Source organism: Budorcas taxicolor, chromosome 16 (genome assembly GCF_023091745.1).
Source record: "Budorcas taxicolor isolate Tak-1 chromosome 16, Takin1.1, whole genome shotgun sequence".
Classification (NCBI taxonomy): Eukaryota; Metazoa; Chordata; class Mammalia; order Artiodactyla; family Bovidae; genus Budorcas; species Budorcas taxicolor.
Genome location: NC_068925.1, coordinates 21,058,314 through 21,076,815, shown reverse-complemented (window position 1 = coordinate 21,076,815; position 18,502 = coordinate 21,058,314). Strand labels below are relative to the sequence as shown.

General features: G+C 38.0%; 1 protein-coding gene across 1 annotated transcript in view; it reads left to right on the top strand.

Moving 5' to 3' along the window:
• Positions 1 to 18,502, top strand: part of ESRRG (estrogen related receptor gamma) — a 242,584-nt gene that overhangs the window by 71,071 nt on the left and 153,011 nt on the right. The window contains exon 3 of the mRNA XM_052653923.1: positions 3,926 to 4,042. Coding sequence (XP_052509883.1) covers positions 3,926 to 4,042 — 117 coding nt within the window. The remainder of the gene's footprint in view (positions 1 to 3,925; positions 4,043 to 18,502) is intronic.

The window sequence follows — 18,502 nt, the reverse complement described above, 5'->3', positions numbered from 1 at the left end:
ATTATAGAATGTAGTAGTTGGAAAGGAAACTGGAATTCTTCCCTATAGGTGATCTAAACTCTCATGTGGAGAATTTGACAATTCCCCTACTGTTTCTGAAGAAATCTTAAAAATCTTTAGACAGTCATTCAGAGAGAAGGGTTATCCATAAATTTGGTTGCTGTAATTGAATCATCCTTGAATGTTTTCTGTAATGTAACTCCCAATTCTTAGGGCACTCATTTTGTAAATAATTGTGTTATAATGAGATAAGCATTAGATAACTCATGTGTGTGTGCTCCGTTGCTCAGTTCTGCCCGACTCTTTGCAGTCCTGTGGACTGTAACCCACCAGGCTCCTCTGTCCATGGGAATTTCTAGGCAAGAATACTGGAGTGGGTTGCTGCCTCCTACTCCAGGGGACCTTCCAGACCCAGGGATTGAACTCACATCTCTTGGGTCTCCCACGTTGGCAGGCAGATTCTTTACCACTGCGCCAGCCGGGAAGCCCCAGTAACTCATTTAGTGCCATCTATCTGTATTTTTATACGACTTTTATTCTTATTTATATCAAGACACACTTTTACTTCCTTTAAAACTTGTTACAGGTTTTTTTTTCTTCTTTTTCCACAATTAACTCTCCAGAAGCCTTTGTATGTTTCTTATTTTCCCCTTGATAGCAGCTCCCGTGGTTTTGCCCTGGATTTCCATTTTTGTCAAAGATATTTCTTTAAGGTTTTGAAAAATTAACTAGATTTTTACTTTTTTAAAAAATTTGTGAATTGATTTTCCTAGTTTCTTCGTATTGTTTCTTAATGGGCGACCCAGCTCACTTGCCCTTGTGAACCCCTGTGACAGCATCATATTTACATCAAAATGACCCTGAGGTACAAACAAATAATTTAAAATGTGTTATTTTACTTATATACTACTTTTTGGTGGAGTATTTCTATTCTCCATAAGTAATACTCTCCAGGATCTTATGATCTAATGGGTAATACGCACGTGAAAAATTAAAAAAAAAATATCTGGCACATTATGTGATGAGAGCACCCACAAAGATAGGAGAACCTGGAAATCATTTTCTGCTAGTGTGGTCTGAGAAGATTTCCATGAAGGATTGGAATGGACTATGAGTTGAATGCTGAGCCTTGGAAGTAATTTTAAGAAGGAAAGAGGGGCAAAGATAGCTCATCCTCAGAGGGAAGCCTGAAGGACACAGCAAAAACGGAATAAATCACATTGGTGCATCAGGAAGTTCATGTAAGGTAATCACTGTAATGTCGCTGGAAAAGTAGATGAGAGTTAGATGGGAGCAGAGATTCTGTTGGCTAGATGAATATTTTATATTTATTCCGGAGGCCATAGGAACTTATTGATTTTTTTTTTTTTTTAAGTTGGGTTAATGACATGATCAAAGCCATCATAGGCAGAGGAATATGATCGTGGTATGCAGTGTGGATTAGAGGGGGACAGGACAGAGGCAAAGATCACAGTGAGAAGATAAGTGCCATCGTCCAGGTGTGAGCTCACACAGGCCTGACTGAGGGGCCTGTCAGAAGGGCCTTGTTGCAAGGGATGAGAATATAATTTTCAAAGAGGAAGAGGAATTAGTTTGAAAGGAAATATGATTATTTTGTGTGTGTGTGTGATGAGTCATTTCAGTAGAAGTTAACAGTAGTGAGTTTAAAGCAGGGGTGTGGTGTGGGGTCATGCCTTGATACTGGAAAGTGAACAAAAATTCATACTGACTTCTCCGGAACAAAAAAGGGAAGAATGCTGTTTGGAAAATGTTCTCCCCCCTAATTCTAACTAGTTATTGTTTGGCTCTTCCTAAGAAAGCAGAGGCTTGGGTTTCTTTTTAAATAAGTATAAGGAGCGCCATGTAGAATGGGCTTCCCAGGTGGCGCTAGTGGTAAAGAAGCTGCCTGCCAATGGGGAAGGTCCCCTGGAGGAGGAAATGGCAACCCAGTCCTGTATTCTTGCCTGGAAAATTCCATGGACAGAGGAGCCTGGTGGGCTACAGTCCATGGGGATGCAAAGAGTTGGACACTACTGAGCGCGCGCACACACGCACACACACGCACACACACACACACGGAGAGCCATGTAGAATGCAAAGATCTGGTAGTGGAATATTAACCCCTAGAAAATGACTAGCAACACTCTTGATGCAAAATAAATTTTCAGCGAACATCACAGTGAAAAATGATTCATTTAAAGTTCAGAATCTAAATCCTTTTATTCTCAGCCATGACCCAGCCAATCTGGTTCCTTTGACTTATCCTTGGTTTTCTGTGAATGTAATACAATAACACCGTAATTTCTCTGAGGAAGGTGGTGGTGGTGTGCTTCTGTTGATACAATTAATATTGCTCTTAATATTTAACCTATTATGTTAAAAAGTAGTTGCTTTTATTATTATAAATGCCCTGAATTAGAATGCTAATTTAGTCAGTTTTGATAGGCTCATCTCAAGTTATAATGTACAGGCTTTTTTCCTTTTTTTTTTTTTTGAAGTCATGCATCCTTAACCAGGTTTCCGTACTTATAAGTGGTTAGGTATTACTTCCTGTTGAATTAGCAGTTGCTGAGTAGTTGAGTCTTTCTACAATCCTGCAATCCACTAATGTGATATTTAATGAGGAGACATCAGTCTGGAGAAAGGTAGTCAATATAAATCAGTGTTTACAAAGTGTGATTAACTCTGAAATATTTCATCAATGCTGTGGTCCCAGGCAGACTCTATGCTAATTACTAGAATCTGTGCATGTTTCAGGGGACTTGGATGGACCCTGAGTATCGCAAACATGGAGCAGCAAAATTGCAATTATGCTCGGACTGTCTCTGATGACAATTTATGCATTTGGTGTGATGACCTCCCCCTTCCCAAGAGGGCAATAAACAGAATGCATTTTCATTAGAGATACTAATGCACTTAATCACAAGGGGAAAGGGTTAGGAAGTAACGAAGGACCTTCAAGCACTGTGTGACAGAGTTGATAGGGGAGAGAGGCTTTATTTTAAAGGCAGCTTCTCTACAAAGCTGTAGGCAGCCCCAGAGCGCTTCCCGCACACTGTCATTGGCCCTAATTGAAAAATTTCAAGTTAGAGTTTGGATCTTCTTCTGATGACATCCTTATCATTTTCACATGTATTGTTACTAATGTAAATGATGTAGACCGTAATATCAAAAGTATCATGTCATAGCTGTTTATTTTTATATCTAACACTTCCATGCAGTTTGAGTGTTTGGGATTAATTATGCAAGTAATGTAATAAACATGATGATGATGGTGATAACGGTAATGATGATGGTGATGATGGTGATCATCCATCATCAGTAGACATTTTCCAAAGAGTAAAATTGTATTTGTAAAGCTCTGGTAAGTGATGAAGTGAGAACCGTGTAACTTTAGTCCCTGCCCTCAAGGAGCTTCCTGCACAGTTCCAAATTAGCCTGCTGATCATTTTTCACAGTGAGATTTATACTGTTCCGTGTCAGAAGGACAGAAAGCCTGATGCTTCAGATGATTAGTACCAAAAGAAATCCAGGACGGATGGTGTAGTTATATGGTTTTGATGTTTGTGTTTTTTATGGAAATAATCTGCTGGGAAATTTCTTTTTGATCCCAAGATTCTGGGAGACTGCCGCTTTGCCTGAATGGAAGAAACATAATGTTTTAAAGGCTTATTTTAAGCTCAGTTTTTTGAAGAACTTCACTTCACTGTATCTCTCCTCTGTAGCTACTCATCATTCAGTGCATCTTCAGTGGTCGTAGCTGAGCATCTGGCTTCATGATATTTGCGATACCCTCATGATTCCTGTTGACATTTATTTGAGGGAAGAGGGCAGAAGTAGAAGAGTTGATATTATCAGGGGAATGCTCGGATTGCCTGGGTCTTGCAAACCTAACAGCTTCTTTTCTTCACACTCTGTGTTTTAGGTAATATAGAATATAGCTGCCCTGCCACGAATGAATGTGAAATCACGAAGCGCAGACGTAAATCCTGCCAGGCTTGCCGCTTCATGAAGTGTTTAAAAGTGGGCATGCTGAAAGAAGGTAAGGCTGGGTGCTAGTGGCCTTGTGCTTTAGGTTGGGGATGGGAGAAGGGGATGTACAGGGAATTTCAAAAATGTTAGAGAAACCAGGAAATGCTGGGGTCGCAGTAAGTACCCTGAATCTGGTGGCAGAATGCTCCTTCTTTACACCTGAGCTCTTGATCCCTCGTGCCTGCTTGACATCGACAGGAAGGGACAAGGTAGGACACATCTGATGTGCAGCTAAACCCACAGGTATGCTTGGCAGTGTGGGTTCTTTTTGTCTTTGCATCTTGCAGAAAGCAGAGGGTGAAGAGCAGCTAAGAGGCTACTGTCATTGTCTTTTTGCTTTCTTCTCAGTACTGCATATACAGCGGGAGCCCCTCATCTTTACTGAGGTGTAATTCATAAAAATTGTATATATTTAAAGCATATGATCTGTATTATATATATATGTGTGTGTGTGTGTATTGTGAACTAATCACCATAATCAAGCTAATTAACATATCCGTCACTTCGTTTCATATGTTTACCTTTGTCTGTCTGTCTTTCTTAAAAATTAATCTTAGATGTAAAGCATTTGTTTTTCTTTTCTAATCTTACCTTTGGGACTTATTTTCTGCTATAAAGACTTTATAACAGTGCTATTAAAATCGTTGCTTTCAGTTGGGGATAATAGCAACAAACACAAAACAGTAACCGTGAACATGTATTTTGTGCTAAACAAATTGCCTAAGTACACACACCAAACAAGTCATAAGGACAGGAACGGGACCCAAATAGATTCTAGAATTCATTCAAGTCCCTCACTCATACTAAAGGTCCTGAAATCTTTGTACGTTTCAAGTATGTCTAGTGAAGCTTGGAGACAGAGGAAAAATTGTTCTTTTCTGTGGGAAACTTCAGTTTAATTTTTGGTTTATTTTGAATATATTTGCATATATGTATGTGCTTTTGTAGATGTGAATTTTACATACTACATTTAGATTTTACTGTTTCCTTCTCTTCAGAAAATTTGCCAATGTTTAAAATAAGTGATAATTTTATACAGTAACAAAATGAAAATACTGTGATTGAAGTTTGAAAGAAAATGAGGTAAATTAAATATTTAAATATGTTGTTTTTATTGAGTCATAGACTATGTCTTATTCCTGGGGTCAGCCTTATAAGTTTGTATAATTTGTTGTTACTGGAGATCACCTATTTTTTTCACTTTTAAATCCAAGTAGATTCAAGTGTTTATTTCTCATGAATGAACCAGAGCTTCAGTTAGCTATGGCATCAACAGATCTCATAATTTTTCCTGGCTTTTTCTTATTCCAAGTTTTTTTCTGTGAACAATATCATTGGATGATGAGTAGATCAGACAATATTTGGGTATATGGAATTCACTCTATTTTTCTCTTGTTCACTAAGAACTAACTTCTCCCTTAACTAAGAACAACTTGAAGAAAAATTGTACACAAACAAGTGTGTAACTTTATCCTTAAAACCTTATGGAAAAAAGAACCAAGATACTTTGCCAAGAATAAAAGAGAAAGCAAATTGCCTGCAGCCACATGGATGGACCTAGAGATTATTATCCTACTAAGTGAAGTAAATCAGAGAAAGACATATATCATAGGATATCACATATATGTAGAATCTAGAAAAAAATTGATACAAATAAACTTTTTACGAAACAGAAACAGACTCACAAACATAGAAATCTATGATTACCAAAGGAAAAATCAAGGTGGGGTGGGATAAATTAGAAGTTTGGGATTAATGGATATATACTACTATATATAAAATAGATAAACAACAAGGACAGGACACTGTAGCACAGGGACCTATATTCATATCTTATAATAGCATATAATGGAAAAGAATCTGAAAAAGATATGTATATATATAAATATATATAATGGGATCACTGTGCTGTACACCTGAAACTAACACAACATTGTAAATCAACTATTCAGTAATAAAAGAAGAAAACAAATGACCTATTAGAATGATTAAATTTATATATATTTTATATAAAATATGCCTATTTAAATTTGTATGACAATGTTATACAAATTTATATTTTAATGGTTTATATTAGTACACACACACTGATGGTATGTGTATGGAAAAATGGAAGAAAGGACAAAGATTGGTAGCAGTGTTATACTGGTGAATAAAAATAAGGGTGAGAAATGCTTTTGTTTTTGCTCTGTAGCCTTTGGCGCTGTTAGGAGTTTTCCACAGTGAACATGTCTTACATTTATAATCCATTTCCTAAATATTTAGTAAGTTGCTCTCATATGCCAGGCACTATTCTAGGCTCCAGAGATGCAACAGTGAGAGTGATGGATGTTGTTGCTAGAGGAAGCTTATGTGAAAAATGCCAGAAGGACAGCAATTTTAACAAAGGAAAACATAATCTAACGGTAACAACCCAACTCATAGGGCAAAGAGTTTTTCTCTGAGTTAGAATGGTGGTGATAGCTGACGTTATTGTGGTGGAAAACCTTGTGTTAGTGATTGCCTTAAACCCAGTAACAGAATACCAGACAAAACATATTTCAGAGTGTCACAAGTGATTGATTGATAGTCATTTTTGGCCTTTGTTATCTTTATGTTGCCACTTAATTGAGCTGTGCATGCATTCATGTCACTTGTGTCTGACTCTTTGCATCCCTGTAGACTGTAGCCAGCCAGGCTCTTCTGTCCATGGGATTCTCCAGGCAAGAATATTGGAGTGGGTTGCCATGCCCCCCTCCAGGGGATCTTCCTGATCCAGGGATCAAGCCCATGTCTCTTACGTCTCCTGCCTTGGGAGGCAGGTTTTTATGATCTGGAAAGCCCCTAGTTGAGCTGTAGAGACATATGCTTATTCAAAAAGGCTTAACTTTTGATTTTGGAGTTAAGGAACCTCTATTTTTCAAAAGCAAATCAGTGTTTTAAAACTGTTATAAAACTAATGTATCAATTAGCACTTAAAAAAAACTTTTCGGCCATACCACATGGCATGTGGGACCTTAGTTTCCCGACCAGGGATTAAACCCACACCCCTCTCGCTAAATGGGTGTCTCCTCAATTTGGATTGTTTTTTTCAAAAACTAAAGTACATGGTGATATGCCTCCATGTCCAGGTAGATAGAATTTTTTTCATTAGTTTGATTTTACTGCTACAGTGTACTCACCTATTTGTCCTTCCAGGTTTAAGGAGGAAGTAGAAAACATATTTTCCCTTAAGTAATTTTCCCCATGGTGTTTTCAGGCAGGCGCAATCTTGAAGGGTGGTTAGAGTGACTGAAGAGGTGTGAACTGTGTTTAATTAAACATTGTTGGTGAAAGTAAATGGGATGGGTGCTTATCTATAATTCACACCTCTTCAGTTGCTGTTATCAAGCCTTTAGAGGGACTGTTTTCAAGGGAATTGCTGCTATTGCTGATATACTCAAAAAATAATTTATTTTCCTTTACTTCCTTGTGTGCACTTTGGTGGAAAAATATCTCTGAGCCCCCCTCCCCCAAAGAGAAAAGAGGGGATGGTTATGAGTAAATATGGAATACTCTTTTTTCTTTTGTCCTTAAAAAATACAGTGAAATATTGTATTACACCCTGCATATAAATGCACAATTATATTGGGCCATCTCCTTGGCTCAAGAGTTACCTTCTCAGCCTGGAGAGAATGATACTGTCTTAAATATATCTTTATGGATGGAGAGGGATTTCGGTCCCATGCAGTATGTCAGAGATCATGATGTAGTAAATCTATTCAAATGTAAACCTGTTCAATTCAATTACCAGTCCATAATAAAATTTGCCTCTACAACCCCCGTGTTGACCACAGCAGTCCATACAGGCTGATGGCACAGCGGGTCTGGAAATTGACAGACAAAATCTATTTAAACAAAAAACAACATTAGTTCTAGAATCTGAAATGAAATCAGATTTCAACAGCTTTGATGGGAACCTTCTTTCCTTTAACAGATATTTTTATTCAACTAGCCAAGTGCATCTTAGATAAAATGCTGCCTGAGGGAAATGAAGACATTTTCATTAAAAAAGGGGGTTTATAGAAAAATGACACTTCCATTCTTTTAAAACTAATAAGCCTTGGTTTTATTGACTGGCATTTCTACTAATGATGTGGGATACAAACTCGAAGGAGTGGCTTAGTCAGTCAGTAAACAAATTCAGTTACTTCACGCTGTATGGGGTTAAATTCCTCATAAGACGTGGCTTCTTATTAGTACCAGAATCCTATCCAAATGAACTATATTTGTCTTTTTGTTTTTTAGTTCTGTTTTTTTTTTTTTAAGATTTGTTTTTGGATGTGGGACATTTTAAAATTTTTCATTGAATCTGTTACAGTATTGTTTTGTTTTGATTTTTTTGGCTATGGAGCATATGGAGTGGGATCTTACCTCCCCAGCCAGGGATGGAACCTGCACCCCATGCATTGGAAGGTGAAATCTTAACCACTGGACTGCCAGGGATGTCCCACATGTTTGGTTTTAATATTAGAATTTCTGAATCAAAAAATTGTTACCAATGGAAGCAAAGAAATAGTTATGTGAAGAAAATGACAAAATTCAACAATAAAGCAAAACCATGAGAAGTACAGTTTAAAAAAAAAACAAAAGTAGCTTGTTTGAATCCAAATAGTTGCACCATTTCTGCATCCTGAAAAATCCCCTTCTCTTTTCTGGGTTCTACATTCCGCTAAGAAATGATGGGCCAGGATTATTTTTTTCAGCATTATACCATACTGTATGTCAGGGAAAACCCATCTATTACAAGATATCTGGTCTCAACATTCCCTTTTCATTTTTTTTCAGGTATTGTTTATTTGAAGGAGAAAACGAGAACTAATCAAGGTGCACCTATAAATCTGGTCAAGATTTATTTTTATTTTGATCTCTCCCCCTTAGTTATTTAAAAGGTATTGCAGGACATACAGGTTCAGTTTTCCCTCTGTCAGTGGCAAACCAGAGACATTTTATGAAAGCAGTAATTATTTTATTTAGGTATAGAATTCACTGATCAGAGCTTGAAGAAGGGCTTTTTGTTCGTTATTGGTGTGATGGGTTTCACCTTGGCAACTCAAGTATTTTCCCGTGACTCTTGTAGGTGAAAACAAGAGATGCACATTTGTGTACAGTGTGTATTCCTCAGCTAAGCAAGTCTGCGTGCCACAGTACAGATGAAGCCAGGCAACATGGCAGACTGGTTTAGTTATTTCATGACAAGAGAGTATGCTTTTTGCTTTTCCCTAAAAAAAAGAAAAAAAGAGTTTACTTAACATTTCTAATCATCACTTTTGTCATCTGAAAAATGGTAGTGCCAGTAATTATATTTGCAAATAAAAAGTTTGCAAGTAAACTTTTATTATTGCAAATAAAAATTGTTGCAAATATCCAGTAAGATACTGCAGGTTAGGTGCTCAGACTAGCAAGTGGCCCAGAACCAGGAGCAGTTCAATGTTAGCTATTGTTGCTGGTCAAACTTTATGGTCAGGTGAACCTGGATTCAGGCCCTTACTCTGTATACTCTTGGACCTGGGACAAGGTATATGACCTCTAGGACTCACTTTCAGCCTATTTATTTATAAATATAGAATTTAATCCTTTGTCTACCAAAGAAAGTGGACAGAACACACACATTTTAAAATGTGTGCAGGAAGACATATAAGAATTCTACTAGCCTCTTAGGTACATTAAATTTTACTGAAGTAATTTTGATATCAGAGCATCATGGAAGAAACTGAGTAGAGAAATAAGTTTTAGCACAGCTCCCTAAGTATTAACAGAGTTCCTCCGATGTGTCTGGCAAAACACTATCTTTTAGCTTTTGATTCTGATTTTTCCACTACTTTACATTGTTATTTTCAGTCCATTCAATTCTGTCTTCATTTTCATACATGCTGGGGAGCAGTTAAGCTAGTTTCTTTCTCATATCTTCTATTCCAAACTTCTATAAGTTTTGTTAAAAACAATATAATGTCAGAACTTTCCTAGTCCAGGGCTTAAGACTCCATGTTTCCATTGCTGGGGTCATGGGTTTGATCCCTGCTCAAGGATAACTAAGAACCCGCATACTGCATGGCGTGGACAAGAAAAAATGATATAATGTCTATAGGAACATAATACTAATATATTAATTTTAAGTACCTTCTAAATACTTCCTCTGGAGAAAGGAACAAATGAGACATTAAAACATAACAAATGGTACAGTTATGTGTTTAATTGATAACTGTATTTGCCTTATAAAGTAAGCTTCTTTTATAGAGGTGCTCCATATAACCCCCTACTTTTTAAAAGTCTGCAATACCATGAAGATGCCAGGTAGACAATTTACCTGATAAGGTAGAACTGTGAGTCTTCTTGTTCAGGATCAAGTCAAAGCAGTGGCTGGGAATCAGCATTTGAAATGTTATTCAGTGTAGAAAGGGCATGGGATATTACAGTTTCATTATCAGCTTAAAACCTCATTGAGAAAAGTGGGTCCCTGCATGTCAGATTCTCATTCATCAGATGAGGAGCTCAAGGTTCAGAGAGTTTTAGTAACTTACCCAAGGTCCCATTGCAGATCAGTGGGTGTGAGATGAAAGTCCTATTCCCAGGTCCCTCCTGTAGCTGTATCAAAGCATGTTGCAGCCTTGGCCCAACAAGGGGTCGTTCATTCTCCAGCTGTGGGTCGATTGCCCAGCATCTCAGCACAGCAGGCCATCTGTGACCTGAAAGATTCATTTAAGGATAGAGAAAATGGGAAACGGTGCTGGCACTCCCAGGAAACAGCAAACTTACGGGTTTAACAAGGGATATGTGCCCAAGATACTAGTATTAATGGCATTCATAAGGAAGGGAGTTTTTCTTAGGATTCTGAATGGGGAAACCAGGTTTTTCACTTGGAGTTTAATGAGGCTACTGAAAATGCAGGTGACTGTGGGGATCCGTCTAGGAAATGTCTTTACCAGATAACTCAGCAGCTTGACTATTGGGCATATAGTGAGTTGGAGAAGGTGCGTGTATCAGGAGTTGTGGAGGGAAGAATGACAAGGTTAATGTATTGTATGGAACAATACATTCAGGTCCATTCATTTTGGTCAAGATGAGTTAGTGTCTGTATCTAGATAGGTCCCTGGGAAAGAAATTACCCTGAAAAAGTTTGAAAATCTAGAATGAAATCTTTTGTTTTCATTTCTTGGTTGTCTAGTACTGGGTGGGCCAAAAAGTTCATTCGGGTTTCTCCATAAGATGTTACAAAAAACCCGAATGAACTTTTGGGCCAACCCATACCTTAAAAGGGTCATGCCGTCTATGCCCTGCTTAAATCCTTTGGCTTTCCAAATCATTTAAAACCCATCAAGAGTTGCTAGTCTCTGTAGGGTGGAATGCTCTCATTTTTTGCTCTGTCTCATAGATTAGTAAGACTGACCTCGTGTTAAGGAAACGTTTGGGTAGAAGAAAAATGATAGAATAGAGGATTCCTCCACAGTAGAGAATGCGTTGTCCAGAGACCCTATTTGTTCTGATCTATCTCATCATAATCTATAGGATATCCTTCCAATTTCTACTTTTTAGTTTAGAGAAGGCATCGTGTGTGTGTCCATATATACATAAATATGAGACAGAGCACAGATTATATGTTTATTCATTTAGCTGCCATTATGTCTCTCTGATCAGTTGTCTGGAACCCCCAGGATGTAAAGAAAAATTATCCCAGAACTGTTTTCCTGCAACCACAGCTTGTGTCTTGATTTATATATGGCAGTGGGAACTCTGAGAGTCTTCTGGGTTTACCATATCAGCAGGAGCAGCAAAGAGCAACTAACTTGTCTAATTACCCTTCTGTTTCATATCTTCCATTTTAATAAAATGTTCTTTAAAGACCGTAGCATTTTCCAGTAGATTCTCTTTAAAAAATACAAAAGCTACTCAGGCCATTTATTAACAAGCAGATTTGTTTTTGCTTACTTAAAGAACCTGCTTAGTGCAATTTATCCTAGTGAAATATCTTTTGTAAAAACCTCTGAAGAAGACATTGCCAAGGTGAATTTTTTTTTTCCCCCAAGTCTAACATCATTATGCTGCCAAGTCGAAAACACAAATTATTGGTAGGGAAATTTGGGTTCCTACTGCCTTCAAAAAGCAGAACAAAGAAAAAGAGAAAGCTTTAATGGTATTCAAGGAAAATATTTCTGTGTTAGATGACAGTTAATAGAACTGCATTGACCTCACTGGTATTTCTTGCACTCTCTGTTGTAATATTATCCTAAGAAGCTCCCTCATTAATGCAGAGTATTAAACAAAACTCCCAAGTTATAATATAAGCAATAGCATAAAGAGCACCTTTTTTGTGAGCTTTGTCTTGACATTAAGCCGTTGGGAATATGCTTAAGGTGCCATGAAAACTTATTTCATGTACAGTTACTGCACTGCCAGATGGTGACTTTCTTTTTTTTTTTTTTTTCTTGTCGTGCTTTGTTGGTATGAAACCTGGATAGTCTTGAAATGAATAGCAAGATTTCGAGGGTAAGAGTAATAACACTTACTGGTGAGCGCTGAATATGCCTTAGGCTACGTACTGTGTGCTTTAGTTGGACTTTTTTGTTGTTGTTAATCCTTACAATGACTTCTAGAGTTGGGTATTTCCCCATTTCACAGAGGAAAGAAAAACTTAGAGAGATTATGTTGCTTGCCAGAGTTCTCCCAAGGCATGATGGAGTCAGGCATTCTAGCTCTTCTGCCTCTGCGCTGTATTTGTTTAATACAGTAGGAATATTCAAGTGTATATTTAGCTTGGGATTCTTCAGAAGCTATGGGTATTATGAGATACTGAGCTCTTAAAAGATTACTTAAATAAACCGTTTTTTTTTTTTTTTTTTTAAACTAGGGCTCACTCGATAGCTTTGAGTTCTTCACTTACTTTCCAGAAATAGAATGAACTGTGTCAAAAGGCAGTGAGTTTCCCATCAGTATGAGCGATGATGCAGAGAACAGTTTCAAAGATCATGTAGGGATTAGACTAGAAGAACTTCCATGTGACTTCCCACTCTGAGATTCTTCAGATCGCAACATAAACTTTGGAATAACTTGTCAGTTATACACTGTGTGAATAAAATAACAGCGACACTCAAGCTGTTCAGTTCCTGGGAACCCGATTTGAGAGGTCTCTGTGTCTGTCAGTGCGTGACATCTTATTTAAATCCCAATTAGAGCAGAGGGGAACATTTTGTTCTGTGATATAGTTTTACTCTCTGGCTCCAAGTTTTAGAAAGCCAAGTTCAGAACAAAATTCCTTTGAAGTGTTGCTTTTGTAAAGAGGAGTAAATCTGATTCACTGGCTTTGAGTGTCAGTCACCTCAGTTGTTTGGAGGATGTGGCCAGAGTGGGCCTCTGGGATATTACAATCTTATCTGTCTTATGAATGAGAAAAATGGAAGTACTAATGTTTTAAAGATTTGTCTATGATTCTGTATATAATCCATGTGAGTTTTGGACTATCACAAATTCCCTGTGGATCTCTGGTTCTCTGGAACCGTTTTATATTTATATATTTGTCAAAAATGACAATTACATTAGAAATGAAGCGGATAGATTCTCTCCTGTGAACTTAGCAAAGGCAGCACTGAGAATTATTTGAACTGAATAAACCTGCCTTCGCTCGCCGCATTTGTGAGAGAGGACAAAAAGATTGAAATTATAAGGAACGGTTCTTTTAGCTCCCTTCCTCATGTTTTAATGGGAATACTATTAAAAGTTAATCATTTATTTGATTGTCCTCATTTGTCATTTCCATTTGTGAATTTGAAATAAGGAGCCAGCATTTATCTACTGTGCTACCAATTTTTATTCCTCTTGGATTATTAAAAATCCCCAATGGATTTTGCCCCAAGGGGGGAAAAACCTGCTTCAACATTTGCTCTTGCGCTAGAAGTCTAGTGACAGAATGGTAAGTGGGGAGGGGAGGCCCCTGCCATTTAGGATTCTGTTGGATGTGGAGTTTTTTCCCCACCAGCCTCCAGACAACAGATTTTTATTCCTTTTCACCAGTGCTCACATATATCCCCATGGCCCTGTTCTTTATGGCATTGGGTTAAATTTAATGTAAGGGAATTCTGATGCACATTTGAATAAGGCCTGCTGAACAGAGAGCTTCACGGTTTCATTTCCCCTGGGCGCCATTCCTAACTTGTCAGTTACCTTTCTGGTCACCTCAGTGTTATCCGAGGAGGCATCAGACAATGTTTTTGTACACTTCCACGTCTCCCTCCAGTGCAAGCGAGAGCTGGCTATTTCTTGAGAGATCGTTCTGGAGTTTCGCGTCTTTCTCGCTTAGTAGGTTGTCGAGCCACCAACCAGCTTCCCTAAGGCAAGCTGTCTGCAAAGGAATGAGCCAGCTGGCTCGGCCAAGGTTGATCAATGATGAGCGGCAGGCTGGAGTCCAGGTTCACAAAAGCCACTCAGCGGAGAGTAGGTCAGCGGCTTCCCCAAAGCCAATGAGCTGGCAGAAGTTGGAGGTGCCTGGTGCTCGCCAAATTCCCTGAGCCTGATGGTACTGGTGGGGAGTCCATCCTTGGGCTTCCTGGCAAACCAGACTTCAGTGAATGGCAGATTGTGTTGTTTGAGAGCCAGTGTGGCTTTGTGGCCGGGAGAACAGATACCAAGGCCCCACCACTCCCACCCAGCCTTCCCCCGCAGACCGCACAGCCCCGGCGCCCTGGAAGCCACTGCTCCCCAGGTGTGATGGAGTTCAGCTGATTATCCACATCCTCAATTTGTTTTCACCTGACTTCAGCTTTAATTGCTTTTTAACGTTGATGTAAGAATGAATCCTGCCATTCAAAGGGAATGTCCTGGAAGTATTTTTGGAAGCAGGAAGCTTGATAGAGACCTTTGACAGACGTATTAGGATTTCTGCTCTTTGCAAACCCCAGTTGGAAGAGCCCCTTCTTTTACATGGTGGTTGGGATCCAACAGGGGTGCGATGGCAGAATTCAAAGGGGGAGTTTCTTAGCGATTGCCCTTGGGTGAACCTGTTTCTCCAAGGATAATGCGTAGTCTAAAATCGTAATTCGTTGTTTAGTTGCTAAATCATGTCTAACTCTTTTGTGACCCCATGAACTGTAGCCCTCCAGAGGCTCCTCTGTCCATGGGATTTCTCAGGCAAGAAAACTGGAGTGAGTTGCCATTTTCTTCTCCAGTGGATCTTCCTGACCCAGAGATCGAGCCCGGGTCGCCTGCATTGCAGGTGGATTCTTTACCACTGAGCCACCAGAGGAATCATAATCCCTTCCCTATTTTTCTCATTGATTATACATTTTCAGCTGGGAAGTCTTTTCTATGTAGGCTCCATACTCCTAGTTTTACACTCCCGGACTACTTGACTAGCTTTTTTTTCTTTTTGACTGGAGTATAATTGCTTTACAGTGTTGTGTTAGTTTATGCTGAACAATGAAGTGAATCAACTATACATATACATGTATCGTCCGCCCCCATCCCACCGCTCTAGGTCACTGCAGAGCACTAAGCTGAGCTCCTTGTGTTATACAGACAGCAGGATCCCACTGGCAAGCTGTTTCACACATGGTAGTGTATATATGTCAACCCTAATCTCCCAATTCATCCCACCTTCTCCCCTCTGTGTCACATATCTGTTCCCTATGTCTATGTCTCTGTTCCTGCCTTGGAAATGGGTTCATCTGTACCATTTTTTTTTTTTTTAGATTGCACTTATATGTATTAATACACGATATATATGTTTTTCTGACTTACTTTACTGTATGACAAACTCTAAGCCCATCAGGCCTTTGGGGATGAGGGGAATTGAAGGAATAGACTCTAGGCAAGATTGAAATCATTTGCATTACCTTGTTTCACTTAGCATGTGTTTCTGCTTATCTCTGCAGTCATTTTCAGTCCTGTTTCTCAGTCGGAAGTCAACTTGTGAACTCCTGAGCCCTTATTTAGTGGCTTCTCTCTGTCCAGTTAGCTTTCCCCAGTCAAACTTTTCTCTAAGACCTAACTCTTTTGGAACACATAACTTCCTCTCCTCTTACTGCCACTTTGTTTTTTGAGCATTTTCTTTTGTTGTTGGTTCCAAAATTTCTTCTAACTAAAAGCGAAGCTTCTTCACCAGTGTAGTGAGTTGTCATTTGGTGGTTCTGAAGCTTATGACCTTTGTCATTGGTCTGCCTCCCCTCTTACCCCACCTGGATTCACCCCTCTGCTCTCTTCGACATTTATCTCTAGGCCTATTAAGTCTCTCCAGTATCAACATTATCATAATCATTAGTGTATTTGAAGCTAATTAAATGGCAATTACTCTGACCTTAGCCACTCTTAGGTTATTATCAATTCATGTATAATTTGGAAATATTTGGATAGAATGTGGATTCTGGCCATATGGGCTAATTGATGTAAATATTTCTATGTGCTGTCCAAAAAAATACACCCTGTTCATTGTAACACATAGAATTGGGGTGGGGTTGTTCCTTCAAGAACTTCTTTCTAACAACTTATGGACCCCAATCATATGTATTCATCAACCCCATCTTCAAATGTTTACTCATCCACTTTTTATCCGTGCCTTCAATGAATATTTTTGAGGCATGGCTTCATACCACTCACTTTATTAATGCCAGGGATAAAAAGTGAGCATGACAGACAAGTTTCTGCCTTCATGGGGTTTATGATCTAACATCATTAATAATATGCCTGCTTATTTATAATTATATACATTTTCTCCCTTTCTGAATTTTACCAGCCCTTATATTCTCTTTTGTACAATTTAGCATTTTGATTTCATGTTATCTGTGTAGGGAAGTAAAGATAGAAAGCTTGATGTCTCAGATCAAATGGAGTCTGTGACTGTGAATTGAGCCCTTGAAATGTGTCTAATGCAAATAAATTGTTGAATTTTTAATCTTATTTAATTTTATTTATATTAAATAGTCCCACGGGGCCAGTGAGTAACATAGTGGACAGTGCTGAAATAGAATCTGAGTTCAATCCAAACTTTCTTACTTACTTGCTGTGTTATCTCAAACAAGTTGCTTGACCCTTTAATCTGTAAAATGGGGGTTGTGATTCTAACTGCATCAGAGGGTTGTTTGGAGGTTTAAATGAGGTAATCGATGTAATGTTCTTTGGCATAATGCCTAGTAAGCAAATAATCTATAAGAAAATATTGTGTTAGTAATATTTTATATTCTATTAGTCACTCTAGCATTTATCATACAGCAAAGCATAAAGATCTTCAGAATAGACTGTATCTGTTTATATTTTAATATACCGTGACACCTCATAGTGATCACTTAATAGGTGCTCAGTAAAATATAACTGATTAATTTTTCTTTCTTTCCTTTTTAGCCTAGTTTAGTAGGCTTTGAGTTACATTATTAAAACTTGAGTGCAGGGATCATTTTTTCAGAATGACTTTTAGAAATAATTCTTGTACTATCATCACATACAAGTCACTTCTACATTTTTCTTTATATGTGTGTGACCGTGACAGAATTATATTTCAGAAGTCATGTTGTGTTGAATTTTTATTGAGTACCCTGATGATACAGCAATAGATATTTCCTGAATTGCAAGAAAAAGATGTTTTTCATTTGTCTTGCCCATAGATATTTGATATGTTAATGAATATAAATGAGAAAACTAAGACCTAATTTTTTAAATTGAAATATAGGTGATTTATGATGTTGTGTTAATTTCAGGTATATAACAAAGTATTAAGTTATACATATGTGTGTGTGTGTGTGTGTATATATACATATTATTTTTCAGATTCTTTTCCATTAGAGCTTATTACAAGATACTGAATATAATTCCCTGTGCTGTATAGTAGGTCCTTGCTGTTTATCTATTTTAAAGTGGTAATGTGTATCTGTTAATCCCAAACTCCTAATTTATCCCTCATCCCCTTTGGTAACCATACATTTGTTTTCTATATAAGATGTATTTTAAATATAAATAACTCATATACATAACTTGCCTAAGATCATAAAACTAGTAAATGGCAAATCAGAATTCATTCCTAATTTCTCAGACTCCGAATCCCATATGCTCTACTGATATTCATAATGAAGTCTTTTGGTTTTTCTCTTAATTAGTTAATCTTTCCACAGCGTCAAGATTTGAAATATTATTTCCAGCACATGGAAGCCACGCTGCTCTCTGCTATTACCTCCTTTTATGAGCAAGGAGATCTTGATTTCAGGGAATAGTTTTCGTGCCAGAACTATCTGAATTCCAGAATTGTTCCTTGCGATAGATATGCTAAAACAAGAGGGCTACACAATCACTTTTCTGATTTCTGTAAATGTTGCTCTCTGTAGGACCACAAGATCATTTCTTAAAGTTTCTACATAGACTGTTTCTACTTTTTCTTAGAAATGGTTTGAATCATGTTGGAGTTGCTGGTATTTCTGAACTTCACCCTTTCCAGGTAGGCTATTATGGGCTGCTTAGCAGAAGAGACTGCCACTGCATC